This window comes from Aquarana catesbeiana, linkage group LG02 (assembly GCF_042186555.1).
Source record: "Aquarana catesbeiana isolate 2022-GZ linkage group LG02, ASM4218655v1, whole genome shotgun sequence".
NCBI lineage: Eukaryota > Metazoa > Chordata > Amphibia > Anura > Ranidae > Aquarana > Aquarana catesbeiana.
Genome location: NC_133325.1, coordinates 124394327 through 124409559, shown reverse-complemented (window position 1 = coordinate 124409559; position 15233 = coordinate 124394327). Strand labels below are relative to the sequence as shown.

Here is a 15233-nt window from a genome sequence, read left to right as displayed (position 1 = left end):
CATTCATTTTAAAAACAGAATGTTAAAAGCAAGTGAAAATTTCAAACAACATTCTCTTAGCGAATGTACAAAGATTTTTTTTTGTATGCATATTTTTGTCTGAAAATTGATCCATGTGGCCAGGATGCAGTTTGCTTTTGATCTGTTTCTGCAGTGCGTCTTGATTTTGCGGCGATTTGCGTTTTTGCATTCTTGTATGCTTTTTTTGGCCAATTTTTTGTTGGGCAGATTAAAAAAAAAAAAAAAAACAAATTGCTGCAAAAAACGCATTAAATGCTTTTCTGCAGCTTGTCCATTGAAGTATTTTGAACCAAAAGAAGCAGTTTTTACAATGAAAAGAGTCCCTGACCCTTTCCCAATACACAGCAGCTGAAAAAAAGCATAGATGCGAACGTTAAATGAACTGTAGTGAGTTTCTGCAAAAAGCACCAAAAAACACATAGGTGTTAACCACAGGCCTAAGACGTTTAGTAACATAATGGGGTTAAAAAAAAAAAAAAAAAAAAAAAAAAAAACCTAGAGGATAGCCCTTTATAGTACAAAAAGAGCAAATAATCGCTCCTGCGCTCCTATAAAGGGTTTATTTTTTTTTACTGTGCAACAGTGAAAGTAATCTTTACAGTAGCAATTATTTGCTCTTTTTGTACTCTAAAGGGCCAATTTTTTTTTTTTTTTTTTTAACCCCATTATGTTACTGGCTGAGTAATCGATTATGAAATGAATTGATTTACTATTTTCATAATCGATTAGTTGTTTCAGGCCTACACACTACAGTCCATTTAACATGGTTTCCTATGGATCACGTTCACATCTCTACATTTTATGGAAAGGGCCAGGGACTTTTTTCTGGCTTTTGGTTCCATAGACTTCTAAGGTCCAAAAACGTATATTGAAAATGCAAAATGGACCTGGAATATGCAAACTGCAACCTGCATAGGTGTGAACCAGGCCTTATAGCATGTGACATGGTTTTTAAATGCCAAGCTCAAAGTAACACAAACCTAATCATGTACTAAGAACACTGCCGCCATGATCTGCAAGGAGCTGGTGTGCGTTCGACTGGACCAGAAAGCGGAAGTTCTTTGTACATGATAAAGTTAGTGTTAGTTGTGCTGGTTTTGTGGAAGCATATAAAAATTTGAGTATGCATACTTGCAGATGTTTTTTTTATAATTATAATGTTAAATCTTTGTGGTTTTATGCAATGGGCCCTCTTATTTTATTCTGCATACCCTTATGCCTGTTGATAGTGAGCAGAGGTGGAGAACTGAAAGTGGTTATAAAAAGTTCAGCTTTGTTATAAGAAGAAAAAAAAAAAAAAAAAAAAAAAAAAAAAAAACCCACAAACACACGTCATACTTACCTACTCACAGAACAGCCCCGATCTGCCTCTCCTCAGGTCTTCTGGTGGTGCTTCTGGCCCCTCCTGAGGGCAGTCATGTGTGCTCACTCCCGAGCTACCTGTGTGTGTGTCTATGGGACACACAGAGTGTAGCTCAGCCCCACCCACAGGCTGTGATTGACAGCTAATGGCTCCCAATGAGGAGACAGACTCAGGCAAACCTCTTCCTCCTTTCGGTTCCCCCATTGGCGCTGCTGGCCCCTCCCCTCCATCCAGTGCCGCTTCCAATGGGGGCACTTGTGCATGCTCGCATCCGAGCCCTGCATCCATTGACTGACACACACAGCGGGACTCGGCCCCGCCCCCCCCCCCCCCACTCTCTCGCCACTGACTTTGACAGTGGCTCCTGGGTGCGCCAGCGAGACTCAAAGACTCAGGTCTTACCAGGAGCAGCCGGTCAATTAGGGATGCCGCCCCCCTGCACATGCCACATGATTAGAGCCGGAGACTCTAATTGGCTTGAAAAAGGTTGGCTCGAGGCACAGAGCATTGCGCTCTGAACCCACCCACTTGTGACAATAGCGAATTAAAATTTGCTATCGTTTTCCGGCTTCTCCTCCCGACCAACCAGGACAGGAGGTTGATCAGGTTGCCTGGAAGGAGAAGTCCGGGAGGGGTGAGTGCGGGGTAAAACCATCACCGTGGAGGGGTGATTGCTGGAGGGGGAGCGTCACCGTGGAGAGGCTGAGTGCATTTACCAAGCCCCAACTTCACCCCCCCCCCCCCCCGAGCTCTCAGCATGACAGATTGCTGGAGTTAAGTGCGGCCAGCAGCTGCAGGCAGCGGGAGGGATGCTGCTCTCACCAGGAACGGATCGGGGGGTGCAGGAGTGTATGGGAGGTGGGTAGTATGTGCAGGAGAGGAGTGCGGAGTATGTGCAGGAGAGGAGTATGGAGGTGGGTAGTATATGCAGGAGAGGAGTATAGAGTGTATAGCGGTGGGTATTATGTGTAGAACAGAAGTGGGGCGTTCATATATTACGGATATCTATACACCGAGTGCTATTCCCTATACAATCAGGTCCATAAATATTGGGACATCCGACACAATTCTAATCTTTTTGGCTGTATATACCACCACAATGGATCTGAAATGAAATAAACATGATGTGCTTTAACTGCAGACTTTCAGCTTTAATTTGAGGGCATTTAGGAATTACAACAGTTTGTATATGTGCCTCCCACTTTTTAAGGGACCAAAAGTAATTGCACAATTGGCTGCTCAGCTGTTCCATGGCCAGGTGTGTGCAATTCCCTCATTATCCCATTTACAAAAAGCAGATAAAAAGGTCCAGAGTTAATTTCAAGTGTGGTATTTGCATTTGGAATCTGTTGCTGTCAACTCTCAATGAGATCCAAAGAGCTGTCACTATCAGTGAAGCAAGCCATCATTAGGCTGAAAAAACAAACCCATCAGAGAGATAGCAAAAACATTAGGTGTGGCCAAATCAACTGTTTGGAACATCCTTAAAAAGAAAGAACGCACTGGTGAGCTCAGCAACACCAAAAGACCCAGAAGACCACGGAAAACAACTGTGGTGGATGACGGAAGAATTCTTTCCCTGGTGTAGAAAACACCCTTCACAACAGTTGGCCAGATCAAAAACACTCTTCAGGAGGTAGGTGTATGTGTGTCAAACTCAACAATCAAGAGAAGACTTCACCAGAGTGAATACAGAGGGTTCACCCCCAGATGTAAAACATTGCGTTTGCCAAACATCTAAAAAAAAGCCTTCACAATTCTGGAACAACATCCTATGGACAGATGAGACCAAGATCAACTTGTATCAGAGTGATGGGAAGAGAAGAGTATGGAGAAGGAAAGGAACTGCTCATGATCCAAAGCATACCACCTCATCAGTGAAGCATGGTGGTGGTAGTGTCATGGCGTGGGCATGTATGGCTGCCAATGGAACTGGTTCTCTTGTATTTATTGATGTGACTGCTGACAAAAGCAGCAGGATGAATTCTGACAAAAGCAGCAGGATGAATTCTGAAGTGTTTCGGGCAATATTATCTGCTCATATTCAGCAAAATGCTTCAGAACTCATTGGACGGCGCTTTACAGTGCAGATGGACAATGACCCGAAGCATACTGCGAAAGCAACCAAAGAGTTTAAGGGAAAGAAGAAGTGGAATGTTATGCAATGGCCAAGTCAATCACCTGACCTGAATCTGATTGAGCATGCATGTCACTTACTGAAGACAAAGCTGCCCCAAGAACAAGCAGGAACTGAAGACAGTTGTAGTAGAGGCTTGGCAGAGCATCACCAGGGATGAAACCCAGCGTCTGGTGATGTTTATGCATACCACATGATTGTTAATCTGTCCCATTACTTTTGGTCCCTTAAAAGTGGGAGGCACATATGCAAACTGTTTTAGTTCCTACACCGTTCACCCGATTTGGATGTAAATACCCTCAAATCAAGCTGAAAGTCTGCAGTTAAAGCACATCTTGTTTGTTTCATTTCAAATCCATTATGGTGGTGTATGGAGCCAAAAATATTAGAATTGTGTCGTTGCCCCAATATTTATGGACCTGACTGTATGCAACAATGGTATCTGTACACTGAGATGGGTAATAGCACTCAGTGTATAGAGATCAGTGTTATGTATAGGTTATAACACGTATTACATGATCAGTCACTGTCACACTGAGCCTGTTCTAGAATGAAGCACACACTAAGCTGAGGGAGATCACGGAGCTCCACACAAGGCAGACTGCTGCTCTGTACACTTTGCCACGTCCGGCTCTCTTCTTGGCATCGACTTGCTGTTCCCCACAGCGCAGATGTGGACTGTGGCCCTCCATGAACACAGAGGGGGACAGTAGGCGGTGTGCGTCTGTAGAGCCATTCAGGTGGAGAAGTTACAGGAACGGTTGCTCTCATTCGCATGGTTCCACCATCCCTCTCATCCCAGCCAGCACAAGTCCTTCCTCCTCTCCCAGGGCCAATGCATCAACCGCCAACAGGAACCTCTCATGGGGCCCCTCACTGACCACTGAATGCTCAATCCGCCCCTGGGTGCTGTATGCACTTCGTGACAGGCGCAGCTAGGGACATCTTTAATATTGATTGGACCCTGGAAAGACATTTTATTAGGCCCTCTGTCTAATTTGGCCCCCCTATCATTTAGGGGTGCACATCTTCACTGGTCTCGCGATTCGATTACGATTATCTGGTCAACGATTCGATTCCGCGATGCATCACCATTACCGACAAGCTCCCACTTCCGCTTGGGCCGCCCAGGCAGCCCTTCCACCCTGCAATCTTCTGGGACACATCACAGTTCCCAAAAGATTGCCCAGCTATGCAGGAAAGCACAGTGAGACATGCGCACCCGGCTGTGAAGCTGCGAGCTGTCACAGCCGGATGCCCACAGAAGTATTGCCAGCGCTGTGTAGAGAAGGGAGAGAAGGGAGGGTTTGGGTGGCCACGTCGCTGGATTGTGGGACAGGTGAGTGTCTTTATTAAAAAGTCAGAAGACACACTTTTTTTGTAGCTGCTGACTTTTAATAAACAAAAAATTGACTGGAACTCCGTTTTGAATTAAAAATAACCTCACTCCCTTAAAAAGTGCACTAATCTGGTGCACTACAGGGTACAGGCATTCACACACATTGCTGCTTGGAGGTCAGAAGGGATTACAATCCACAGATGACAAGCGGCCCTGCGAAGTTCCCTGTACTGACCAGTGGAATACAAAAAAAAAAAAAAAAAAAAAAAAAAAAAAAAAAAATAGGAAAGGCTCAACAGTAATTCATCAGAGAGGACAAACCGGTGAAAGCTAAATGTCTTTATTGATAATCCAAGTTCAAATAAATAAACAATATAGAAATCTACACCCACCTCCAACACATGGTTAAAATTAAAACTAACGTCTTAATAGGACACAGGTGGCCACCACACCCAATTCAAACGCCTCATACTTGTCTCACACAAAAACAAAAAATGTATCCTAGAGCCAGACCTGGAAATAAATACATAAATGATTGATCTTTGAAAGTTCACTATGTGAATAAATGAAAAAAATTCCTAGGATAAAGATGTTGGAGCGCTCAGGTAAGCATTCCAATAGGGATGTATAGAGAAAGTGCTTGAGCTTCTTGAGATATGAGAATTCCCTCAAATATAGAAACTGATGATAACGTGGTTCTAAGCCAGCAGAATGTATGTCAAAAAAGGGATGCCGGTGGGGATCAAGGGTAGAAGACAGGTAGACATTGGGGCGACATTGCACAAGGAAAACAAATGGGATATGCTATGTGTGATGCTCCCCTTCAAATGCTTGGGGCAGGATACAGCTCACCGTTTGACGTCTTGTGTATGAAGTCTTTGCCCCAAGAAGTCTGATCCCTGTAGCGTTAACCCCACCGTATTGAAGACCGCACTGGAGGCCAGGTCGTGACTGTCAGCTCGGAGTGGATTCCAACCGAAATTGATGATGGATGGTAAAGTCCAAGGCACCCAGGCTTCCAGTATCGCAAGGCTGTTTGAGGAACCACAGACCAGAGTAGCGTTGCAAGTAATTCACGCCAGCTGGTAGAGCTGTGTGGCGGTTTGAGGTTAATGGAGGTGGATCATGGTGTATGATGGAGATCACTGTGTCCTCACCACAAACAACGTGACGGTGTTATGCTTACGCGTTTCGCTTGAATCCAAGCTTCCTCAGAGCATGCGCAGTCATTCAGGGTCCGTACTTAAATATTCAAGTTGTTAAAGAGTAATTGACTATACATCCCTATTGGAATACTTATCTGAGCGCTCCAACATCTTTATCATAGGATTTTTTTTCATTTATTATTCACATAAATGATCGATCGTTGAAAGTTCACTATGTATTTATTTCCAGATCTGGCTCTAGGATACTTTTGTTTGTGTGAGACGAGTATGAGGCGTTTGAATTGGGTGTGGTGGCCACCTGTGTCCTATTAAGACGTTAGTCTTAATTTTAACCATGTGTTGGAGGTGGGTGTAGATTTCTATATTGTTTATTTGAACTTGGATTATCAATAAAGACATTTAGCTTTCACCGGTTTGTCCTCTCTGATGAATTACTGTTGGGCCTTTCCGATTTTTTTTTGTATGCATGACTTATAATTCAGAGGACTACCACCCCTTGAGGTTTAACCCATTGTGCTACATACCTCAGGCTGACTGTGTAAACAGATCTCTGAATCAGGTAGGCAACTTCTAGGCCAATATCTTTACCCCAACGGATTTGCGCTAAATTGGATGAGCCATAGGTCCCCTTCCTTTCTTTTTTTCTTTATTGCTGACCAGTGGCAGCTGGTGCTCAAAATTTTTTGGGGGGGCCCAAACAAACTGAAAAATACTGAACCTCCCCCATCAAATGCAGCTTCACTGTGCCCAAACACAGCCACCTGTGCCCGACTGCCCGTCAAACGCAGCCACCTGTGCCCGTCAAACGCAGCCATCACTTCGCCAACACCCGACCACAATGCACGGGCCACCACTGGTGCTGACAGTTCCTTGGCATTCCTGTTTGCACCTTCCAGCACACTAGGAGTTAACAGTGGAATGTGCACAGGATAGCCAGGGACCTGTCAGCATGGAGCGAGAGGTGTAAGTAGAGTACAAACACATTCGTGCTCTTACTGTTAAAATTAAGTTCTTGTAATAACTGCTGTGTTACAATGGATGATGTGCCCCACTGTACTGTATGTGCTTTTTAAGAAACCATGTCACTTCATACCGAATTTCACAGTAGTACGATATATCCCGCTTATGTGACGCCCTTCCCTCTCACGTCTCCTGAGTCCTGACGTCAGCGGGGAATTCTCAGCCCCGCCCGCTAACTATAGATATCATATCAAAAGAGGCAGGCGGGACTGAGAATTCCCCGCTGACGTCAGGCCTCAGGAGAGCGGAGAGAGCGGGAGTCACATGAGCGGGATAGATCGTACTACTGTGAAATTCGGTATGAAGTGACAGCTTTTTTAAAAAGCACATACAGCGGAGCACATCATCCATTGTAACACAGCATTTATTAAAATTGATTTTCTGGTCCTTATGCATCGATGCCTCATCGGGGACACCCAAATCGTGATGCATCAATTAATTTCAGCATCCCTACTATCATTACACCGGTCCCCCCCCCCCCCCTCCCTCCCTCCCTCCCCCTCCCATGCTATCCCCATTATTAAATAGTTCCCCCCCCCCCCATAATTGCACAGGACCCCCTCTACCATACTGCCCCATTATTAAACACGGGGGTTAGTGTTGAGGGTGGAGAGGAGGGTATTATTTCGGGTGGAGAAGGGGAGGGGGGTATTTGGGAATCCCACATCTGCCAAACACTGCCCTGCACTACAGCACCCAGCACACCCGCCCCTCCCCCTCTAATTTCTGCAGCAGCATATACACTTACGGAAAGTTATCAGAGGTGAGGGGGAAGGGAAGCCTGGCTCAGTAAACGACATACTACTCACCCGGCAGCCGCCCGAGGAGGAGAGGCACATCGCCTGGAGGACACAGGTCCAGTAGAGGGGGATACAAGACGCAGCTGTAGTGCTGTCTTCCCTAGAAGCGGAGTGAATGAGGACATCAGAAAGAGATTGAGAAGCTCTGCATTTATTACGAAGCCGTGCCGGTGTCCTGATCGGAGAGTGTGAAGGGAGGAGCCAGGGCAACAAATCAAGAGTACACAGGCCACGCCTACTTACCAATAGCAGAGCCGCGAGCTGATAGCTGGTTTGAGGGGGCGGAGCCTGCTCTGGAGACAGTGAGAGAGACAGCCAATCAAGTGCGAGCGCGCGGCCGAAGGGCATTACCTTTCTGCGTCACTCGGTGGGAGGATCAGTCTGCGATCGCCCAGCTAGAGGCGTACGATTCGGCTGTTCTCCGTCACGCCCACCTTAATGTCTTCCTACAGAATAACAGCTGCACGCTAAGAGGGCGGAGATTGTCACTAGAGAGAGAGAGGGGCGGGCATTTCCTGAAGCCGAGTCGGACATTTTTAGTACAGGCTCGGAGGTAACTATGGGCAGTTCTAGACTAGCTGCGCCACCCACCTATGTCACCAGTATAGAGAAAAGAGGTAACTCCCCCAATCTAATCATTTATATGTAATATTCACCATGGAGGAGGCCCTGTCATTATATGTATTCTCTATTAAAGTGGTTGTAAACTGTGTTTTACCTATTTATACCTACAGGTAATCCTATAATAAGGCTTACCTGTAGGTATTGTGACTATCTCCGACTGGAGAATGCGGGGGAGGAGCCGGGGATGCCGAAGCTGTCAATCATGATATACGGGCCACGGCTACTGGATGCCGAAGCTGTCAATCATGATATACAGGCCACGGCTACTGACCAATAGCAGAGCCGCGAGCTGATAGCTGGATTGAGGGGGCGGAGCCTGCTAGAGAGACAGCCAATCAAGTGCGAGCGCGCGGCGGAAGGGCATTACTCTGCTGCGTCACTCGGTGGGAGGATCAGTCTGCGATCTCCCAGCCTGAGGAGGCGTACGATTCGGCTGTTATCCGTCACGCCCATCTTAATGTCTTCTTACAGAATAACAGCTGCACGCTAAGAGGACGGAGATTGTCACTAGAGAGAGAGAGAGGGGCGGGCATTTCCTAAAGCCGAGTCGGACATTTTTAGTACAGGCTCGGAGTTAACTATGGGCGGTTCTAGACTAGCTGCGCCACCCACCGATGTCACCAGTATAGAGAAAAGAGGTAACTCCCCCAATCTAATCATTTATATGTAATATTCACCATGGAGGAGGCCCTGTCATTATATGTATTCTCTATTAAAGTGGTTGTAAACTGTGTTTTACCCATTTATACTTACAGGAAATCCTATAATAAGGCTTGCCTGTAGGTATTGTGACTATCTCCAGCTGGAGAATGTGGGGGAGGAGCCGGGGATGCCGAAGCTGTCAATCATGATATACAGGCCACGGCTATTGGATGCCGAAGCTGTCAATCATGATATACAGGCCACGGCTACTGACCAATAGTAGAGCTGATAGCTGGATTGAGGGGGCGGAGCCTGCTCTAGAGACAGCCAATCAAGTGCGAGCGCGCGGCGGAAGGGCATTACGCTGCTGCGTCACTCGGTGGGAGGATCAGTCTGCGATCGCCCAGCTAGAGGCATACGATTCGGCTGTTCTCCGTCACACCCACCTTAATGTCTTCCTACAGAATAACAGCTGCACGCTAAGAGGGCGGAGATTGTCACTAGAGAGAGAGAGGGGCGGGCATTTCCTGAAGCCGAGTCGGACATTTTTAGTACAGGCTCGGAGGTAACTATGGGCAGTTCTAGACTAGCTGCGCCACCCACCGATGTCACCAGTATAGAGAAAAGAGGTAACTCCCCCAATCCAATCATTTATATGTAATATTCACCATGGAGGAGGCCCTGTCATTATATGTATTCTCTATTAAAGTGGTTGTAAACTGTGTTTTACCCATTTATACCTACAGGTAATCCTATAATAAGGCTTACATGTAGGTACTGTGACTATCTCCGACTTAAGAATGCGGGGGAGGAGCCAGGGATGCCGAAGCTGTCAATCATGATATACAGGCCACGGCTACTGGATGCCGAAGCTGTCAATCATGATATACAGGCCACGGCTACTGACCAATAGCAGAGCCGCGAGCTGATAGCTGGATTGAGGGGGCGGAGCCTGCTCTAGAGACAGTGAGAGAGCCAATCAAGTGCGAGCGCGCGGCGGAAGGGCATTACTCTGCTGCGTCACTCCGTGGGAGGATCAGTCTGCGATCTCCCAGCCTGAGGAGGCGTACGATTCGGCTGTTATCCGTCACGCCCACCTTAATGTCTTCCTACAGTATAACAGCTGCACGCTAAGAGGGCGGAGATTGTCACTAGAGAGAGAGAGAGGGGCGGGCATTTCCTAAAGCCGAGTCGGACATTTTTAGTACAGGCTCGGAGTTAACTATGGGCGGTTCTAGACTAGCTGCGCCACCCACCGATGTCACCAGTATAGAGAAAAGAGGTAACTCCCCCAATCTAATCATTTATATGTAATATTCACCATGGAGGAGGCCCTGTCATTATATGTATTCTCTATTAAAGTGGTTGTAAACTGTGTTTTACCCATTTATACTTACAGGAAATCCTATAATAAGGCTTACCTGTAGGTATTGTGACTATCTCCGGCTGGAGAATGTGGGGGAGGAGCCGGGGATGCCGAAGCTGTCAATCATGATATACAGGCCACGGCTATTGGATGCCGAAGCTGTCAATCATGATATACAGGCCACGGCTACTGACCAATAGCAGAGCTGATAGCTGGATTGAGGGGGCGGAGCCTGCTCTAGAGACAGTGAGAGAGACAGCCAATCAAGTGCGAGCGCGCGGCGGAAGGGCATTACTCTGCTGCGTCACTCGGTGGGAGGATCAGTCTGCGATCGCCCAGCTAGAGGCGTACGATTCGGCTGTTCTCCGTCACACCCACCTTAATGTCTTCCTACAGAATAACAGCTGCACGCTAAGAGGGCGGAGATTGTCACTAGAGAGAGAGAGAGAGAGAGGGGCGGGCATTTCCTGAAGCCGAGTCGGACATTTTTAGTACAGGCTCGGAGGTAACTATGGGCAGTTCTAGACTAGCTGCGCCACCCACCGATGTCACCAGTATAGAGGAAAGAGGTAACTCCCCCAATCTAATCATTTATATGTAATATTCACCATGGAGGAGGCCCTGTCATTATATGTATTCTCTATTAAAGTGGTTGTAAACTGTGTTTTACCCATTTATACCTACAGGTAATCCTATAATAAGGCTTACCTGTAGGTATTGTGACTATCTCCGACTGGAGAATGCGGGGGAGGAGCCGGGAATGCCGAAGCTGTCAATCATGATATACAGGCCATGGCTACTGGATGCCGAAGCTGTCAATCATGATATACAGGCCACGGCTACTGACCAATAGCAGAGCCGCGAGCTGATAGCTGGATTGAGGGGGCAGAGCCTGCTCTAGAGACAGTGAGAGAGACAGCCAATCAAGTGCGAGCGCGCGGCGGAAGGGCATTACAATGCTGCGTCACTCGGTGGGAGGATCAGTCTGCGATCGCCCAGCCTGAGGAGGCGTACGATTCGGCTGTTCTCCGTCACGCCCACCTTAATGTCTTCCTACAGAATAAAAGCTGCACGCTAAGAGGGCGGAGATTGTCACTAGAGAGAGAGAGAGGGGCGGGCATTTCCTGAAGCCGAGTCGGACATTTTTAGTACAGGCTCGGAGGTAACTATGGGCGGTTCTAGACTAGCTGCGCCACCCACCGATGTCACCAATATAGAGAAAAGAGGTAACTCCCCCAATCTAATCATTTATATGTAATATTCACCATGGAGGAGGCCCTGTCATTATATGTATTCTCTATTAACCACTTCAGCCCCGGAAGGTTTTACCCCCTTCCTGACCAGAGCACTTTTTACAATTCGGCACTGCGTCGCTTTAACTGCTAATTGCGCGGTCATGCAATGCTGTACCCAAACGAAATTTGCGTCCTTTTCTTCCCACAAATAGAGCTTTCTTTTGATAGTATTTGATCACCTCTGCCGTTTTTATTTTTTGCGCTATACACGGAAAAAGACCGAAAATTTTGAAAAAAAATGATATTTTCTACTTTTTGTTCTAAAAAAAATCCAATAAACTCAATTTTAGTCATACATTTAGGCCAAAATGTATTCGGCCACATGTCTTTGGTAAAAAAAATGTCAATAAGTGTATATTTATTGGTTTGCGCAAAAGTTATAGCGTCTACAAACTAGGGTACATTTTCTGGAATTTACACAGCCTTTAATTTATGACTGCCTATGTCGTTTCTTGAGGTGCTAAAATGGCAGGGCAGTACAAAACCCCCCCAAATGACCCCATTTTGGAAAGTAGACACCCCAAGGAATTTGCTGAGAGGCATGTTGAGCCCATTGAATATTCATTTTTTTTGTCCCAAGTGATTGAACAATGACAAAAAAAAAAAAAAAAAAAAAAAATTACAAAAAGTTGTCACTAAATGATATATTGCTCACACAGGCCATGGGCATATGTGGAATTGCACCCCAAAATACATTTAGCTGCTTCTCCTGAGTATGGGGATACCACATGTGTGAGACTTTTTGGGAGCCTAGCCGCGTACGGGGCCCCGAAAACCAATCACTGCCTTCAGGATTTCTAAGGGCGTACATTTTTGATTTTACTCCTCACTACCTATCACAGTTTTGAAGGCCATAAAATGCCCAGATGACATAAAACCCCCCCAAATGACCCCATTTTGGAAAGTAGACACCCCAAGCTATTTGCTTTGAGGCATGTTGAGTCCATGGAATGTTTTATATTTTGACACAAGTTGCGGGAAAGTGACAAATTTTTTTTTTTTTTTTTTTTTTTTGCACAAAGTTGTCACTAAATGATATATTGCTCACACAGGCCATGGGCATATGTGGAATTGCACCCCAAAATACATTTAGCTGCTTCTCCTGAGTATGGGGATACCACATGTGTGGGACTTTTTGGGAGCCTAGCCGCGTACGGGGCCCCGAAAACCAAGCACCGCCTTCAGGATTTCTAAGGGCGTACATTTTTGATTTTACTCCTCACTGCCTATCACAGTTTCGGAGGCCATGGAATGCCCAGGTGGCACAAACCCCCCCCAAATGACCCCATTTTGGAAAGTAGACACCCCAAGCTATTTGCTGAGAGGCATGGTGAGTATTTTGCAGCTCTCATTTGTTTTTGAAAATAAAGAAAGACGAGAAAAAAAAATTTTTTTTTTCTTTTTTCAATTTTCAAAACTTTGTGACAAAAAGTGAGGTCTGCAAAATACTCACTATACCTCTCATCAAATAGCTTGGGGTGTCTACTTTCCAAAATGGGGTCATTTGGGGGGTTTTTTTGCCACCTGGGCATTCCATGGCCTCCGAAACTGTGATAGGCAGTGAAGAGTGAAATCAAAAATTTACGGCCTTAGAAAGCCTGAAGGCGGTGCTTGGTTTTCGGGGTCCCGTACGCGGCTAGGCTCCCAAAAAGTCTCACACATGTGGTATCCCCGTACTCAGGAGAAGCAGCAGAAAGTATTTTGGGGTGTAATTTCACATATTCCCATGGCATGTTTGAGCAATATATCATTTAGTGACAACTTTGCGCAAAAAAAAATAAAAAAAATAAAAAATTGTCTCTTTCCCGCAACTTGTGTCACAATATAAATTATTCCATGGACTCAACATGACTCTCAGCAAATAGCTTGGGGTGTCTACTTTCCAAAATGGGGTCATTTGGGGGGTTTTGAACTGTCCTGGCATTTTATGCACAACATCTAGAAGCTTATGTCACACATCACCCACACTTCTAACCACTTGAAGACAAAGCCCTTTCTGACACTTATTGTTTACATAAAAAAATAATTTTTTTTGCAAGAAAATTACTTTGAACCCCCAAACATTATATATTTTTTTTAAAGCAAATGCCCTACAGATTAAAATGGTGGGTGTTTCATTTTTTTTTTTCACACAGTATTTGCGCAGCGATTTTTCAAACGCATTTTTTGGGGAAAAAACACACTTTTTTACATTTTAATGCACTAAAACACACTATATTGCCCAAATGTTTGATGAAATAAAAAAGATGATCTTAGGCCGAGTACATGGATACCAAACATGACATGCTTTAAAATTGCGCACAAACGTGCAGTGGCGACAAACTAAATACATTTTTAAAAGCCTTTAAAAGCCTTTACAGGTTACCACTTTAGATTTACAGAGGAGGTCTACTGCTAAACTTACTGCCCTCGATCTGACCTTCGCGGCGATACCTCACATGCATGGTGCAATTGCTGTTTACATTTGACGCCAGACCGACGCTTGCGTTCGCCTTAGCGCGAGAGCAGGGGGGACAGGGGTGCTTTTTTTTTTTTTTTTCTTTATTATTATTATTTTTTTATCTTATTTTTAAACTGTTCCTTTCGTTTTTTTTTTTTTTTTAATCATTTTTATTGTTATCTCAGGGAATGTAAATATCCCCTATGATAGCAATAGGTAGTGACAGGTACTCTTTTTTGCAAAAATTGGGGTCTATTAGACCCTAGATTTCTCCTCTGCCCTCAAAGCATCTGACCACACCAAGATCGGTGTGATAAAATGCTTTCCCAATTTCCCAATGGCGCTGTTTACATCCGGCGAAATCTAAGTCATAAAATGCTCGTAGCTTCCGGTTTCTTAGGCCATAGAGATGTTTGGAGCCACTCTGGTCTCTGATCAGCTCTATGGTCAGCTGGCTGAATCACCGGCTGCATTTTCAGGTTCCCTGTTGAGACAGGAGAGCCAGAGAAAAACACGGAAGACGTTGGGGGGGGAGGGGCATTCCCTCCCACTGCTTGTAAAAGCAGTCTAGAGGCTAATTAGCCGCTAGGATTGCTTTTACATGAAAGCCGACCGCTGGCTGAAAAGAATGATACCAAGATGATACCTAAACCTGCAGGCATCATTCTGGTATAACCACTCAAAGTCGTGAATGGCGTACCTGAAGACAAAAAAATGGTTAACAATAAAGCACAGTAAACGGTAAGGTATAAAAAATTGCATACCTGAAAAGCAAACATGATAAAACATAATAACAATAAAACATTGCAGAATATAATACAGTAAAAAAGAACAGAACAATAGAGAGAGAGAATAGAGAGAGAAAGAACAATAAAACGACAACTATTTTTTTTTTATTTTATATTTTTGTATGTGTTTTTTTTTTTTTTTTACACTTTTTTTTGTAACTAACTTTTATAACTGTAACCGGTTCCAGGTTCGGGTCTCTCAAAATGCGATGGCATTTTGGGAGACCCTGTG

The 15233-nt window shown here is 45.3% G+C and overlaps 1 protein-coding gene across 1 annotated transcript in view; it reads right to left on the bottom strand.

The window, feature by feature from the left end:
- Nucleotides 1–8052, bottom strand: part of MIPEP (mitochondrial intermediate peptidase) — a 236515-nt gene extending 228463 nt beyond the window's left edge. The window contains exon 1 of the mRNA XM_073613434.1: nucleotides 7856–8052. Within this exon, the coding sequence (XP_073469535.1) occupies nucleotides 7856–7885 (30 nt within the window). The 5' untranslated portion in view covers nucleotides 7886–8052. The remainder of the gene's footprint in view (nucleotides 1–7855) is intronic.
- Between the last annotated feature and the right edge of the window lie 7181 nt (nucleotides 8053–15233).